Source organism: Anas acuta, chromosome 1 (assembly GCF_963932015.1).
Source record: "Anas acuta chromosome 1, bAnaAcu1.1, whole genome shotgun sequence".
Taxonomy (NCBI): domain Eukaryota; kingdom Metazoa; phylum Chordata; class Aves; order Anseriformes; family Anatidae; genus Anas; species Anas acuta.
Genome location: NC_088979.1, coordinates 86,968,207 through 86,985,614, shown reverse-complemented (window position 1 = coordinate 86,985,614; position 17,408 = coordinate 86,968,207). Strand labels below are relative to the sequence as shown.

At 35.2% G+C, this 17,408-nt stretch overlaps 1 protein-coding gene across 14 annotated transcripts in view; it reads right to left on the bottom strand.

Moving 5' to 3' along the window:
- DMD (dystrophin) overlaps window positions 1-17,408 on the bottom strand; it is a 1,220,482-nt gene that overhangs the window by 383,458 nt on the left and 819,616 nt on the right. For all 14 annotated transcript variants that reach the window (XM_068686720.1, XM_068686803.1, XM_068686735.1 and 11 more), the window contains one exon: window positions 1,057-1,221. In XM_068686720.1, coding sequence (XP_068542821.1) covers window positions 1,057-1,221 — 165 coding nt within the window. The remainder of the gene's footprint in view (window positions 1-1,056; window positions 1,222-17,408) is intronic.

Sequence of the window (17,408 nt, the reverse complement as noted above, 5' to 3'; positions counted from 1 at the left end):
TTTAAACATAAATTTAAATAGAGAAAATAAGCATAGATAATTTTCTTGAAAGCAAAATTCTTTCATTCGACACATATATAGATATTTTCAGAGCTATACTAATTTTATCTTTTAAAAAGGGAATGAATGTCACCACTGAACTCATTCTGTCAATTATAGGACTACAACAGGACTTCAGATTCACTGTTTTACATAATATGATTGTATGACATAAAAAGAGTTTTGGCATTAAAACTGTTGCATGAAGGAAACTAAGTAAATTTAATAAATATGCTCAGCAAAAACCATGTCTTCAGAAGCAGTTACTATTCCATTTCATCCAAAGCAAGAAAAGTTTTAAGTATTTACTTTTTTTCACTGAAAACTGCAAGATGAGACCTAATAAAAAAACAGCGTCTACTATTTAATTTTTATTTAGGTGATGCTCAACTGCTATGAACCAAAAAAATTTCATGTATTTCAATTAGTTGCTGTATGCTAAAATATTTCCCCAGTCACATATAGACAGACAAATAATGCAAAGCCAAAAGGTCTGAGTACGTACTACCCAGTAGGCCCCTTTAGTCTAATCAGTATATTTCATCCTTAATTTCTTCAGCCCCACCCAACCTATGTGAGTTTTTTTATGCATAAAAATATATTAAGCATTAGATTACAAATATTTTGTTCACAATCAGTTTTATTGATTACTATGATATTACCCGTACAGTTAGATATTTTTCCTTGCAATATGTGAATAATGATATGGCCCTAAATATTCTGATTTTCAATTAGTCATATTAACTTGAATGAAAACTGTTTAAATAGTCATGGATTGATATTCTCAATTTTATCTTCATTTTAAAATTTGATATATTAACTTTTTGGGCTATTCTTATCTTATAAATGGGCTTGCCTTAATTCATCAAATTTTTCTACAACAATTTTATTGAGCTATTGCAGACTTATGTCTCAAAAACACATTATTAATACAACCATTAGCTGCAGCTAATGCACCAACTAACTTTTTGAACATGCAATGTTCAAGATTCTTTTTTAAAACAGAAGAAAATTTACCTTAATATCAAAAGCTCCTGGCTGACCCACTTGGTTATAAAGCTCTAGCTGGTTCTTCACAGGTGTTACCCACAATGTCAGCTGATTTAGTTGCTGATCGAGTTCAATGAAATCCTTTAGCAGAATCTCTATTTCTTTTTGCTTCTCTGGAAGATCTTTGGACACCTGAAAAAATACCAGAAGCTGTTTTAGTAGTAAGAAAATAAATAAATAAACATAAACCAATTTAAGACTGCAAACACATACATGTACATGGATATAAAAGGTTAAAATAATATTATATAAAATAATTTTATACACTTGTATGAAGAAGGGAAGAAAAGTCTATAAACACCAAATTGTTAAGGTAGGTATCTTGCAAATCAGTAACAACAATCTCATTCCTATGAATAAACATATCAGACTATTCATTTTTGTTATTCTACTATTCCATTTGCAGTACATAAAATGTTTGTTTTCTCAGTATATGACTTTAATTGTCAATTTTTAACCAGAGAGAGCAACAGTGAATATCAAAACATGAAAGTGACCATTTAAATGACATCTAACCTTTCTTGACCTCTTTGATGTGCAAATTTATAAGCATCTGTTTTCGGACAAGGTGTTTATAATTGTCAGTTGAGTCCAAATATGCATGAGCAGATGCATATAGTGAAGGAAAATAATGAAAAAATGTTATCAATACTGATCAGTTCCTTAATTTGCATTCAAAATAGTCAGTTTCTAACTAAGCACATTTTTTTTGCTAGTATTAGAAATTAATAATCAGTGAATGACATAGCTGAACTCTCACAACACTGAAGCATTTGGAGTAAATATAAGAACAGGTTGGAAATAAATAGGCCAATATAAATCTCCTTCTCAGCATGTTTTCTATAGATGGAGAGGTGAGGTATCACTACACTACACTATTAGCATTGCAAGTGTATAGCAGAGGAGAAACCATCTATACTTAAAAACAAAACAGAACAAAATTTAACAACAGCAAATACAGCTTCTACGCAGGGGTTAGAAAATATGGCAATTAACTTCTAAAATCAGTCAGTTAGTTTTTCATATGAAGAAAATGAGTTTTCCTGATGTTCCTTGTTTCAAAGCACAGGTTTTTTGTTTCTTTGTTACCAAAAACCAAATCTTTAGTAGCAGAACATGTGAGTTTTCTGACGTACACAGTAAAATACAAATTCCCTGTGAAGTTAAACTATTAACAGAAGAATTGCTATCACGTTGCCCAGCTACAAAAGTATTACTGATGTGTACTAAGTGCTAATGATGATATTTCATAGAAGACAATAAATCAAAATACATCAGAGATATGAAAACAATTAAGGTTACTGAAAAAAACAGATGAAGGAGCGGGAAGAAAACAAATGTCTCATGGTGTGTATATTTCTTTGCAAATTTAGTTTGAAAATACTGATTTGTAGGTACTAAAATAACCCTTCTACATAAATTCTGCATATGATTTATTAGACCATACTTAAGTGATATTTCTAATTCATTAACTTGATTTACCGTATGTTAAATTATCTCTGTTATTTGCTATAGCCACTCCATAATATCATATTTAATAAAAACTGACCTGTGAGTCAAATCACTTTTTCTATCCCCCTAATCATGTTAAATAAAATAAAAACTCTGCTTTTCCAGTATGGCCCCAGATATGAAAGAAAACAATTAAAAATGCATTCATTTCCCTTATGTGTTCACTCAGTATCTATGCAGATCTTGGCCTAATTTCACAGAACATTAGTTTCATCTTTCCTACATCTTTTGAATGTTAATATTCAGTGTTTAGTAGCTTTAATATTAACGTATACAAGTTCCACAGAAAACCTATTAAAATCAAATAGGTAATCATAGGCAGATAAAAATCCAAGCTAATGTCTGAAGATCTGAAATTTAAATTAATCTGGCTACAACCAACATTAATGAATTATGTTGGGTCTATCAGAAGACAGACAAATTAAAATTTGTAGAGCTTTCTGGAAAAAAAAGAGGTTACATACTAAAAAAATATTCAATCTAGGAACACAGAAGAGAAAACAAGGTTTTGCTGATGTACTTTACTTACTTCAGCCTACAGTTTCCAAAAGTAATCACAGATACAGGGGAAAAAAAAAAAAAAAAAAAGCAAACTAGATTAAGTTAAATTGCAGTATAACTGAACACAGTCTCTTCTTACAAATTGGCTTCTGGGCTAAAATTAAAACACAACATATGATTATAATATTTTGAGTATATAAATAAAAAAAAAATCTAGGTCAATATGAATTGGTTCATTATATAGAGAATTTTAATGCCAGCTACTCTTACCACAAAGATTAAAAGATGAACAATAAATAAAGATGGGGCTTCCCTCAAACCTAGAAGGTTAAGGTAAGCATGTAAGAAACAGATTTTTGGCTGGACATTAACAAAGGAATATCTTGTACAATCCATGGAATACATTTCATACTGTTGTGTGGAAAACGGATTCTTAGATCTAAGGAATTTTGTTTGCTCTCTCTCTTTTTATTTTTCCTTAATTCTGGCATCAAACAGTCATGCTGGCTAATCAAATTAGAGCCTGATGAGTTTAAGGGAATTACAAATTCTCCCGTCAAGCCAGGGTACTGCTGCAGACTGTCTCTGGGGAGACAGCTTATTTCCAGAAGCATAATTTGGGAAAAAACTCCATGGAGTAACAGACATGAATACGTTTGTTGGGTCTCCTAATTCATGCCCCTTCTGTTCCACAGGAGGACACACAGAGTTAGGATCCTCTAGAATTTTCTCTGCCTTTTAACTTGCAGTCTTTTCATCCAAATTCAATCTATTACAGGACTTTCTTGACAAGCTGCTTCAGGTACTGGCATGCTGATTGTTCACAGCTCCAGAAGTCCCATCCAGAAGTTGGGATTCTGATGCCAGTGGGACAGCCATCCCACTGTCCTGTCACTGGACTCTCTCTACTAGTTCTTAGTTCCCAGATGCCACTTTTTTTGCATTTTTTGTTTGTTTGTTTGTTTGTTTGTATTTTACTTTTTGGCTCCTTCCTTCCCTACCCTGCTTTTATTCCTTCGGTGCCCAGGGTAACCATCTGGTGTCTACCCAGTTTAAACCCCTATAGTATCTTATTTTATTCCCTTCTATTTAAGAAAGACTGGTAGGTTTCATCAGAGGAGGAGTGAAATCATTTCATAAGTGCCAAGACCAATAGGAACAGTAGCCAGAAGGCATCACCTGTGGAAGAGTAAAAACAGGACAAACATTGAAGATGTTTTCCCCACAATCTGCCTAAACTAAACAAGGGCCTAATAAAACTAAAAGCGTTATAGGCTGTCAAGGAAGACATGGTGAAAAATATAACTTTAACTGGGACAGCTTTCTAAAAATTTAGCTTCACTTTTTGTTTAGGATTTTTTTTTTCAACTTTGTCTTATTTGGCAGCAGATCAACAATGAAAACATACCTTGGTTTGCAACCAAAGGAAAAAAATAACTTTCAAAGTGCAAATGAAAACTAAAGTATAGATTATTCCTTCAAAGAAAAAAAAAATTGATTTCAACATCAAAGCACTGTGTAATTTCAATGATGTTTCAAAACAATCTCAAAGTATGTGATGCATCTAAAATTTTGTACTTTAGTTCAAATGTTAATTAAGTTAAATTAATTGGCAGCTTAGTAACAGAATAATAGAAAAGATTTACATTCTAAATCAGAAAACAGCAGAAGATCCTAATTTTACAAACTGACACTAGTCTTCACAATACGTAGCATTATCCATCATCTTAAAACACCAGACCATCTTTTACTTAATCTGTTTTATGTATTTTCTAATTAAATTCTATTAAAAGAATGCAAATAAATTACTAGCATAAATACAATAAGATGTTTCTGTAAACATGAGAATACTCTGTCAAATTTAAAGTAACAATTTAAAAGTTTAGATGTTCATTTAATATTTCCATTATTTCTCCATAGGTATTTCTCCATAAGAATACCTATAAGAATTTCTAGAATTCCTATGAAGAAATACACGCATTATTTGTTTCTATTCCATCTGCACCTCACATCTTCAGTGACCTTCCTTCACTGGAAAACTAGATGATCCACTCTTAGGTTCTTTCCATCCCCACCCCAATGTGACCACTTTGGGTGCAACATATATATCTCCTTCATTGTTCATATGCTCTGTTGCTTCTTACTTTAGCTTTAGATATACAGGTACTTTTTAGTGTATATTCATAGTTGTGTGCATACACTATGTGATGAATTAGAGCTGAGCAGATGGAAAGGAATATGAATTCATATGATGATAATAAATATAAAGGAAGGAAGAAGTTGTATAAGGTATGTCTCCTGATGTAAAATCGTACTCTGTGGTCTCCATTCTGTTTAATTCCTTATGAATATCCAGAAGGCAGATTTCAATAACAATTAATGTAACATCTGTGGAGTTCGATCCTGTAATAGGAACAATACTCAGAATGAACAAGCTGAAACTAATTAGGTAGAGATAGTAAGTAGGAAGGAAAGAACAATTGGGAATAGTTTTGCAGAGGTCAGAAATGTTATTGCAAGTGAATGAACTTGATAAATCATATAATTAGTAAAGCATCACTATTATCAGCAGCTGTCACCTGATAAAAGTAAGAAAAGCTATTGAAGTGGCTTCAAATGACCAATGTGTGATTTTGAATACTTCCCTTCTCTCTCACAAGTCAATATCAAGGTCATTTCCTATTTACCTGAAAGGACCAAAGAGAAGATTGTGCTGTTACTACCTAGCTGCTTGAGAATACAGATGAGGAGATGCATCTCACCAACATGGCTTTTGTCAAAAAAGAATACCGAGGATCTCCCTAACATGAGAGTGAGTAGAGGGAGAAGAAATCCCAAATCTCCAAACATTTAATAGCAGTGTAAATATGTTTCCTACTCAGTTTATTCACTATCTCTTCCCCCACCTCCCCCAGATATTAGATAAGGTAGCCTCCTTTCTCTTGCTAGCTGTCTCACCAACCTCTCAACAGAGCGGCACTTATAATGAATGGATCTTATTTTGATGAATCTGACACTGGATTTAAATTTCACTTTCCTGATATGTATAATAAGATAAAATATAGATAAAATATAATAATGAGTATTATATTGTATATATACAATTGTGTATGTATATATATATATATATATATATATGTACTGTTTATAAATATATATATACTGTGGGGTGTCTGTGAAGGCTTAACAATGCTTTTTTTGTATTCCTGGCTTGGAAAGGTCCTTCTAATATACAAAGCACCTAATGGAAGTGCTCTTTGATTGTACAGTAACTGGCATTGTCAGGTTTCAAAAAATTCACTACTGTTTGCATGCAGAAAAGTGAAGAATGTGTAGCTTTCCATATGAATTGCTTTCCATAATAAACGTGAAACAAGCACAAGCTTTTGCTTTACTATCCCATTTTTGTTAAAATACAAATCAAAGGAAAAATGACAGGTGACTACACTGCAGTCAGCCCACAGCATAACTGGACTGAAAACAGCTTTCTGTGTTGTCCAAGACAGGACTCAGAAAATAAAACAATAATTAAAGTCATAGAAAGCATTAAATACAAGCTTTAATCCCGATTTATCTATATATCACAGCTGATGCTTCAATAACACTAGTAAGATGATTACATAAAACAGCAGTTCTTTCAGCCGCTGCTCAGAAAGTTTTATCTGCTTAAAATCACCTTCCCTAGAGCGTGTACAAAAGAATGATTTAAAATAGAAGGGGAGAACTTAATTTTTATGCATCATTTCTTCATGAAAAACAATCAGCGTAAGAAAGAGTTTCATGAAAGTTCGGTTTAGGACGCCATTTAGTTAATTAACTGAGCCATTTTCATTAGCAAACTCAATATTGACTTTAAAACAAAATCTATGTAATTTCTTTCGAGTGATGAATATTTATGAACCATGGTGTCTCTGACAAATGTGGAATAAAGGCTATACTACTAGAGGAAGATGAAAGCAGTCCACTAAAAATACATACAAAATTTTATTTTCAGTGTCACCAGTGTTTCATGTTTCCCTGTAAGGGATCTGACCTTGGCACATGTTTTGCAGGCTTTTTTTAAAAATAAATAAATAAATAAAATAAAATAAAATAAAATAAAATAAAATAAAATAAAATAAAATAAAATAAAATAAAATAAAACTTCTTAAGTAGGTATTTGTAATATTCACAAGCTTTATTTTTATTTTAAAAGAAAAAAAAAAATTCCATTGATTCAGATGACTAAAGTAATCCACAAATGCAATGCACCAAATATTTTTCTGCTTCATCTGCCTGTCTAGCTTTAAACAACAAACAAACAAACAACAACAACAACAAAAAACAACAGAAAAACATATCCCCCCAACCCAATGAATTACTTTGTTTTTCTTACATGGTAATATGATGATTTATATCACAATCATCTGAATATCTATATGCTTTAATATTTATAACTAATTGACATTCATTCTGTTGTGTACTGTCTCGGTGATCTTCCTTTGACAAGGTCATTTTCTGAGCGCAAGACCCTCCACCTTTGTCGAATAATCTGGTCCACAACTTTCTTTTATTTATCCCTTTCTTTGTCCCATACCAAATTCCAGAAATCCAAAAGAAACCATAAAAGGTTTACAATATGATTCCTGCAGCCACTCTTTATCTTGACACAAGACAAACAAATAATAATAATATTAGAATACCCATATAATTGGTATTCTGCCTAATCAGTTACCTTGAAGCTGTCAAAGTTCTCTTCTCACAGGAAGTGGAGCCTGACTTATATAAGTGAAGAACAAGAAAAAATGGCAGGCCATAGTACTGCTCAGTAGACAGCTAGATGTACTGCTGTGGTTTCCCAGAGTAACACATTACTCTGGGTCAGACAGCTTATCATACCACATAAAGACCAATCTCTTCTCACAGCTTGGCAAATTGAACATAGTAGTCCTATTTCCACTTTTGGCCATTCCTTGTGACAGAGACCTTCCTGTCTGCTGCTGTGTCTCATCATCCTTTTCTGCAACCCTCCTTTTTAAGAATTATGTTATCTGACTGCTTTACTTTCAAGACCATTCCCAATACTGAAAGCTTGACTTCCATGTGTAATCATCTCACAGTGGCAATCAGTCAATAACTAATTAAGCACATGATACTTTCTTCCATGCTGTTGCCTACATCTGAGAGAAGCTTCCCAAAACTGCCAGGAATTTTCTAAAAAATGTCATCTGCCTGACAAGGAAAATGAAGCCAAAAGGCACTGTAATGAAACAAATCACAAATATTTATACAGCATGTAGTATCATTAGTACCTTAAAATGCAATCTATTAACTTAGTATCATTATTGGGTTTGCTCATGGAGTCCTTTATAGGAACAACAGCAACAACAAAAGGTTGGTGTTTTGCTCGGTAGAGAAAATGGATATAATTGGAACATTTTTGTAACACAGCAATAAAATCAATATGAAACAGCATTTTCTGGTATTAGACAAATATATTCTATAATTAATGTACAGATAAACCATATTATATTTCCACAATAAATAAACAGGGGTATCTTTTGCATTATCTTTGCACAGCTTAGATAAATTTCAATGGGATGGAATTTTGTCTACAGCTATTTGTAGATGTAACAGGAAATTTATGGCATTTCCTAGCAATGAAGAATTTATTCTATTAAAAATTGTAGAAAAATAAAAATATGGTGGTACTCCAGTTCTAGTGAATGATCCTACCTAGCAACTACTGAGCTTACATGACTGATAGAAAACAGTTAACAATTTGATTAGTTTGTTTAGTTTGATATCATTATCGGTTGGTTTTCAATAAATAACTGTTTAGCACTTTGAGAGAGGTGACAACTTTTCAATTTTAAAAACATGCAATTAATAGAAAAAACGAGAGTGTGAGAGTTACCTTAGATAAACAGTGCTCAATGTAGAATTAAATTCAGTATCATAATAACAGGCAATTCTCTGTGTAATGCTGATGCTGAATTTTCTAAAAGATGATTTTTAAATTCTGAGAAAAATGGCCAACAAAAGGATAGGGAAGAAGAAAGGGGAGGTTTAGCTTTAAGGCTATTTCAGACTATTTTTTTTGTGAAATATTAATTATATAGGCTCGTTGCAATACAGAAAGACCTAAATAAACCTATAAACTTTTTAAGCAGCAAATAGCAGAACTTTGATTTTAGATTCCTACAGTCTTCCTTGACAGAAATGCATAAAAGATCTGACATACAACAGGAGGGTCTGCTGGGAACTAAGATTTAGAAAAGTTCAAATCACTGTAAATGGCTCATTGCTATGTGAGAGTATATGAATCATTGGTCACCACATGTGAAATATCTCTTGCATATGTGATTATTGTAGTGCAGAAACATGTGAAAGGATTTGCTTAAAATGTTTTATTTGAAATCAGGTATTTCAGCTAGATCTACTTCAATATAAACTGTCTTTACAAATGTCTTTACAAAACATACTTTTTATATTCAAAGTACTTAGCATAACTTCTTAAATATATGATAAATATATTCCAAATTCATATCCAAAACACAAAAAAGACAGAAATTTCCTCTACTAAAAGATACCATAAAATATGCTGGCAAAATAGTATTTTATATATACATACATTTAATCATTGTCCAGCCTGAATTCCATTTTTCCATTTTCCAGCCTGGTGCAACTTTGTGTCATTCCCACATGCTCTATCATCAGATACTATGGAGCAGAGACCAGTGCCCCTCTCTCAGGTTCATCACCTCAGAAAATTGTAGAGAGCAATGAAGTCACCTCTGAGCCTTCTCTTTTCCAGACTAGACAACCCAAGACCCCCCAGCCTCTCCTCACAAGACAAGTCTTCCATCCCTTTAACTAGCTTTAAGGTCCTCCTATGGATGCATTCAAATATCTTAATAGCATTTTTATACCATGGAGCCCAGAACTGTACACAATATTCAAGCTGAGGCTGCACTCGCACTAAATACACTGGGAGAGTCACAGTTCTTGATTATGGCTATGCTGTGTTCAGTGCACCCAAAAATGTGGTTTGCCCTCTTGGCTGCACTGTGGCTCATGTTCAGCCTACTCTCAAACATCACTCCCAGATCCCTCTCTGCACAGCTGTCCTCCAGCCACTTGTCCCCCAAACTTGGCCACTTACAAGTGAGAAAAGTAGAGACTTGCCATTTTGATGATAAATAGATATATTAATTCAAAAAGAATATCAGAAGAAGATTACAGGGTAGAGATAAGGCGTCCTGAGGGAAATAGCTGTAGAATACCTCAACTTCAACAGAGATCAATTTGCTGATCTCTTCTCTCTGGTGACCAGCGATCAGACCCAAGGAAATGGCACAAAGCTGCAACAAGGGTGGATCAGACGGGGTGTTAGGAAAAGGTTCTTCACTGAGAACAGGTGGTTGGGCACTGGAATAGGCTCCCCAGGGAAGTGGTCACTGCATCAAGCCCACTGGAGTTCAAGAAGTATTTGGACAACCTTCTTAGACCTATGGTGTGATTTTGGGGCAGTTCTTTGTGGAGCCAGGAGGTGGAATCAAACCTTTGTACCCTGAACTGGTGGAAGGGGATGGGGAGCAGAATGTGGCCCTCACTATCCATGAAGAAATGGTTGGCGACCTGCTACGGCACTTGGATGTATGCAAGTCGATGGGGCCAGATGGGATCCACCCAAGGATACTGAGAGAACTGGCGGAGGAGCTGGCCAAGCCGCTTACCACCATTTTATCAGCAGTCCTGGCTATCGGGGGAGGTCCCAGTCGACTGGTGGCTAGCAAACGTGATGCCCATCTACAAGAAGGGCCAGAGGGCAGACCTGGGAAACTATAGGCCTGTCAGTTTGACCTCAGTGCCGGGGAAGCTCATGGAGCAGATTACCTTGAGTGTCATCACGCAGCACTTGCAGGGCAAGCAGGTGATTTAGGTCCAGTCAGCATGGGTTTATGAAAGGTAGGTCCTGCTTGACAAACCTGATCTCCTATGACAAAGTGACACGCTTGGTGGACGAGGGAAAGGCTGTGGATGTGGTCTAACATGACTTCAGCAAGGCTTTTGACACTGTTTCCCAAGCATTCTCCTCAAGAAACTGTCTGCTCATGGCTTGGACTGGCGTATGCTCCATTGGGTTTGAAACTGGCTGGATAGCCGGGCCAAAAGAGTCGTGGTGAATGGAGTCAAATCCAGCTGGAGGCCAGTCACTAGTGGCGTTCCCCAGGGTTCGGTACTGGAGCCGGTCCTCTTTAATATCTTTATCGATGATCTGGATGAGGGGATCGAGTGCACCCTCAGTAAGTTCACAGATGACACCAAGTTAGGTGCGTATGTCGATCTGCTCGAGGGTAGGAAGGCTCTGCAGGAGGATCTGGATAGGCTGCACCGATTGGCTGAGGCCAACCGTATGAAGTTCAACAAGGCCAAGTGCTGGGTGCTCCACCTGGGGTGCAATAACCCCAAGCAGAGCTACAGGCTGGGTGATGAGTGGTTGGAAAGCTGCCTGGCGGAGAAAGACCTGGGAGTATTGGTTAATAGTCGGCTGAATATGAGCCAGCAGTGTGCTCAGGTGGCCAAGAAGGCCAACAGCATCCTGGCTTGTATAAGAAGCAGTGTGGCCAGCAGGTCTAGGGAAGTGATCGTCCCCCTGTACTTGGCTCTGGTGAGGCCGCACCTCAAGTACTTCGTTCAGTTTTGGGCCCCTCGCTACAAGAAGGACATGGAGGTGCTTGAGCGAGTCCAGAGAAGGGTGATGAAGCTGGTGAGGGGGTTGGAGAACAAGTCCTCCGAGGAGCGGCTGAGGGAGCTGGGCTTGTTCAGCCTGGAGAAAAGGAGGCTCAGGGGCGACCTTATCGCTCTCTGTAAGTACATGTACATTAAAGGAGGCTGTAGCGAGGTGGGGGTTGGTCTATTCTCCCACATGCCTGGTGACAGGATGAGGGGGAACAGGCTAAAGTTGCTCCAGGGGCATTTTAGGTTGGATATTAGGAAGAACTTCTAACTTCTTTACCGAAAAGGTTGTTAGGCATTGGAATGGGCTGCCCAGGGAAGTGGTGGAGTCACCATCCCTGGAGGTCTTTAAAAGATGTTTAGATGTTGAACTTAGCGATATGGTTTAGTGGAGGACTTGTTAGTGTTAGGTCAGAGGTTGGACTCGATGATCTTGAGGTCTCTTCCAACCTAGATATTGTGATTCTGTGAAAAACTTGTCTCAATGGAAATTAAGAACACATATTCAGTAGAATGTCACAAAAGCCCTTGATATGGTGTAATTATTGCCTGATTGTTGCAAAAACATTTTGAACATCATAACTTTTTCCTTGTATGGACTTCAGAATGATTAATTGTTTCAAATGAGGGTAAACAACATACTGTAGTAGGAGAATATTTATTAATATTTAACAAGAGAGAGAAATTGATGGTGCTATTAATAAAAAGAGAGCAATCGTATATTTCTCTGCAGGACTCCAGATTTAACGTAAAACAGTGCTACTAACAACTTTTACAACATTTTAAACCTTCAGAATGCTGCAATATCACCAAGTAATTTATTTTTACAATATTCCTATGAGATAGGGGGTTGCTCATAGGAAAACAGAGCAGCTGGAAATTTAAACAACTTTGTTGGCATTTCCAGACTGTGGGAAGTGACAAGATAAAAATGGTCTCTGTAAAGTACCTTACCCAAATATACCATCTATCAGGGATTTACAGCACTAAAAATTTCCTTTTTTTTCTGATGCTGTGCTACTGCATCTATTTATTCAGAGTATTTTATCATGTGTGGGGAGGATGCAACTTTTTCTTTGTAAACTACCTTTGACTCAAAGTTTTATTGGATGCAACAACTATGTGTTTTCCACTAATACCTTGAATGATAAAAACGAGCTACAAAACTACAAGATTTGAGACCTTTTGTAGGGAAAAAACAAAAACAAAACACCATTAATAATAATAAAATAAAATTAGAGTTTAAACTGAAAAGGCAGCAATTATATCAAATTCCTGCTTTTTTTTGTTTGTTTGTTGTTTTTTAATATTGTAAAATGCAGTTCTTGTTAAAAAAAAAAAAAAAAATCAGCGAGTATTATACCACAGCAATATTTACCTCATTGGAATCTCATTTTTATTTTCTTTGGAGTCAGATTTTCCAGGTTTAAAAAACACTGCATCCAAATTTTAAACTTATATCAGATTAGAATTGATTTGTTAGTATAAGCCTGATTTGCTATCATCTTTTTTTTTTTTTTTTATAGATGGCAAATAATAAAATCTTTCAGTCTAAGATAAACCATTTCATTTTCTTCCATCTGCAGTGAATGTGTATACTTACATTGATTGTGGACACTCAGAGCTATTATGACACACCTCCTAAATGACTTCATCTAACTGAACTTCAGAAAACAAACAAACAGATGTCTCCTGTCTCCTTATGTCTTATGATAATCTCCAGTTCTTTTTGACAGTGGTCATTAGGATGACTTACAGTATAGCATGTAAAGTGGAACAAAAACTGATGTCTGAAGTCATTAAAATGACTAAAAATGCCATTGATTAGGAAGTAGGGCCCAATTCCTAATGTGGTCTGTCTTCTATAACACATGCAATCCACTGTATCCAAAACAGCTAAGAATCTCAATAGTTTTAAATCAATATAGCCAGAAGAACTTCAGTGTATGTAGCTTAAAAGAACTGAAAAGAAAAGGGCTTTTTTACCTGCTTGGAAATTGGAAATAAAACAGACATTCTTATTAGGCTACAAATGCTTTAATCTCATTTCAAATCAAAAGCACAGAAATCCAACTGTAGCATTTTTTTCAAAGATCCCTTCCCGTTCATCCCACAAACAGTAATAGTAGCAATTATAGTAGTTTCAACTGCAAACTCAAACTAAGTTACAATAACATGCTGAAAATTTGATGTCATCACAAGTAATAGGTGAATAATTACTACTCAAGGCAAGCTACATGAACTATAACCTTGTTATGACTTTGTCTTCCTGCACTTTCTAGGTCCATCTGTTTTTCTCTGCACTTGGTCAACCAAGCCAAGAAGACCTATACTTCTTCTGGTGGTACAGAAAATGTTCACAAATTACAGCCATGTCACTCCACTCCAATTTCTTTTTTGTCTATATAGCACAACAAATTGATTTGCTGTGGCAGTAAACAGTGAAATGGTCTCTTCAGTGTCTAGTAATTAGTTCTAATAGTAGCAGACAAATTAAAAGGCAGAAAAAATGTCTCCATCAGGCACTTATAATAACCTTCATAATACATACAATAGACGTTGTGAAGACTAAGGTGGATAAATGAGAAGAATGCTGATTTTGGCATCCAGCTTACTTTCGGATAATCTAGCTCATCCCTCTTGGCTGACACCAGACCAAGAATATTATTAAAGAGTAATAAACTCCTTCCAGCAAACCTCTGATTCCATGGTTCACTGGTCTCAGACCTAATCTATCAATCCATTTACTGCACACTAAAAGGTAAGAAACCCATTACAGATCTGTTATATGCCCTGGCAGGTGGTATATGACAAGAACTGAATTCATCACAAACTCTAGTGCCTAGTACCCCTTTTGTATGCTTTGAAGCGCTAGGTGGTTAGCTTACTTGGCTATCACAGCAGAAGATACTTTGAGCTTTGAAAATAAATGAAAATTCTTGATGTGAAGACATAAAAATGGTTATAAAACACTTCATTTTTCATATTATTAAGACTTCACAAAGACAGAGTTATTTTCATTTTTACAAGAAATACTGACTTTGGAGAGGGTATAATAAGTAAAACCAGGCTAGAATTTAAAAGTCATGCTTTCAAATGTAGGCTTTAATCTTCATTCTCTGCTTAAACTGTATCTGAGGTAGTGGCCTATTAGAATCACTATTCAATAAAGGTGTCTGAAGAAATGTCATTTTAAATTTATGACTATATAAAGGAAGAAAAACTCTTCATGTATCTATTCTCAAGGTCATCAGCACATGATATAAACACCTAAAAGCAAAGACAATACTGAAGCAAAAGAAAAAAAAAAAAAAAAAAAAAGCTTCTTTTATGTGACTGCAATCCCTTTCATACTCAATTTATTTTCTCGGCTTATTTCCATTGCTGTAGGGTAACCGTTTCTTTGACTCTAAAGAAGGTTCGAACATGACTTATTTCAAATATGTCACCTTGAAGGTTAAAACTCACAATGTTGTTGCCCCTTCCACCGTTTGGCAGATCAAAGCAAAACAAAAATTTGTCATAAACTTAGGAGATATTTGGCTACATTTTCAACTGGTAATTTTTGATTGTCACAGCTTCTCTAAAGTAAACAGAATTACTCCAGCATATACCAAATAAGGAGCTACCTTATGTTATTTATGTAACTGTCAAGTACATTTTGTATTTTCAACATAATATCATCCTGCAAGATGAGATAATCAGAAACAGTATATTGTTATACATTCCTTCCTAGCACAGATGCCAGAAAACAAAACAAATAGCTGGAAACAAAGGATTCAAGCTTAAGATATACTCTTAGATGGTAATGGAGGGACAGAGAAGCCCCAGAGGAATCTCTGCGCTGGTGAGGCTTGCCCACTGGGCTTTGAGGAACAGGAAAAATATATCCTCATCAAAACAACTGACTACAGAACCATCCTGTTACAGTGACCTACTGAAGATCACCTAATATAAATGTGCCAGAGCTGTGAGGTTTGGCTCACAGTAAAATCTGTGTGGGTTGGTCTTTTTTTATTTTTTTTTTATTTTTTTTTTACATTGACCTTTCAAGATCATCTGAGAAACAAAACACCTTCAGAGAAACATTTGAAACTCTCACTTAACATGTAAGGATTTGAATGTCATAATTTTCAAACTCATTTTCTGTTTATTAAAAATAAATTGCATTTTCCACATCCTTTAAATTCAGCAACTAAGGTAGAGTGAGCACTATTTTATTTTTTATATCTCCATAGGTAGACAACTGAAATTGAAATAGTGCAGTTCAGTAATGATCACAAAGAAAAGTTCAATGTTCTTGGTTTAGTCCCTTTTAGCTATAAATTAAGTTTTCACCTGGTAAATTCCAAGCTTAATGTCTTGCTGGAATCATTACTTAGGTCTGTTGCAGCTTGTAAAGAGAATGATTTACGTTGTCCACCATATTTCATACAAACCTAATAATTTCAACAGCATTCATAGTTATATGGGTTGCTCTGCCTATGACAAGTAACCTGGATATTTTCTCTATTAGCAAGCAGAAAGTGGAAGTACATAAGTTCTTAGATATGACTTTCATACAGAGAAATTAGTTTTTCTTAGAATATTAGTGCCATTTTACTTAAAAATAAAAGCAAACAAACAAACAAACAAAAAAAAAAACAACACACACAACAAGCATCAACAACAACCACACTTATTTTTGCCTGAAAGCTAATGATTTTTTAATATTACAGCACAGATATTCAAATAATGGTTCTTAAATTCAGCTACATATATCCTTATATCAGCTAGTAAATAACACCAGCTTTGATTTTGAAGTGTTCTGAATTCTTTTATATACATTGATTTCAGAAAACCATTCTGTAGAGAAAGGGATACTTCTGTCCAAGCACCTAAATAATGATTAACGCACCCAACTCCAATTTTATGAATGTGACCAATATTATCCATTTTTGCTTGAGCCATTAGCTAAAAATCTGAAACTTGCCAGACTGTTTCTGTTAAGTAGAAGAAAGTAATGAGAATTCCACATCAGATAAATTCCTGTTTATTTACTAGGACTGTACTTGAAATATCAATTATGTGAACACAGTTGAATCATAAAGACAGAACTCTTGACCAGAAACTGTAGCTTGTCTTTTCACTAAGGTACTCAGAAGATCTATTTTATCTCCTTTTCACAGATAAACACAGCTAATCCCCCCCCCCCCACCCCAGCATCCTGGTGACTGTGCCATCAGTCTCTGGGGAAATCCTTCAGCTGCATTTTCTAGATTCTGCATTGACCTGTCCTGACCAGACTGATCCATACTTTGTGTGGATTTACATTTTTACATTTTTTTAGATAATGCTTTCTACCATTTCTGCTACATAAGGTCTGTATGGAGAGCACTCTTGATCCATATCTACTATTCATTGCCAACAGTTTCCAACATAAAAACATGCTACTTCAACAATATAGATCAACACAATCCTACTTTATTTCTTTCCATTGGTATGGAGATCCTAGAAAGCAAAACGAGTGGGACTTTGCTACACTGAAAACAGAACTCAAAACTCATGGTTGGAAGAAGCATGGTAGAACATGAATCAGTAGTTGC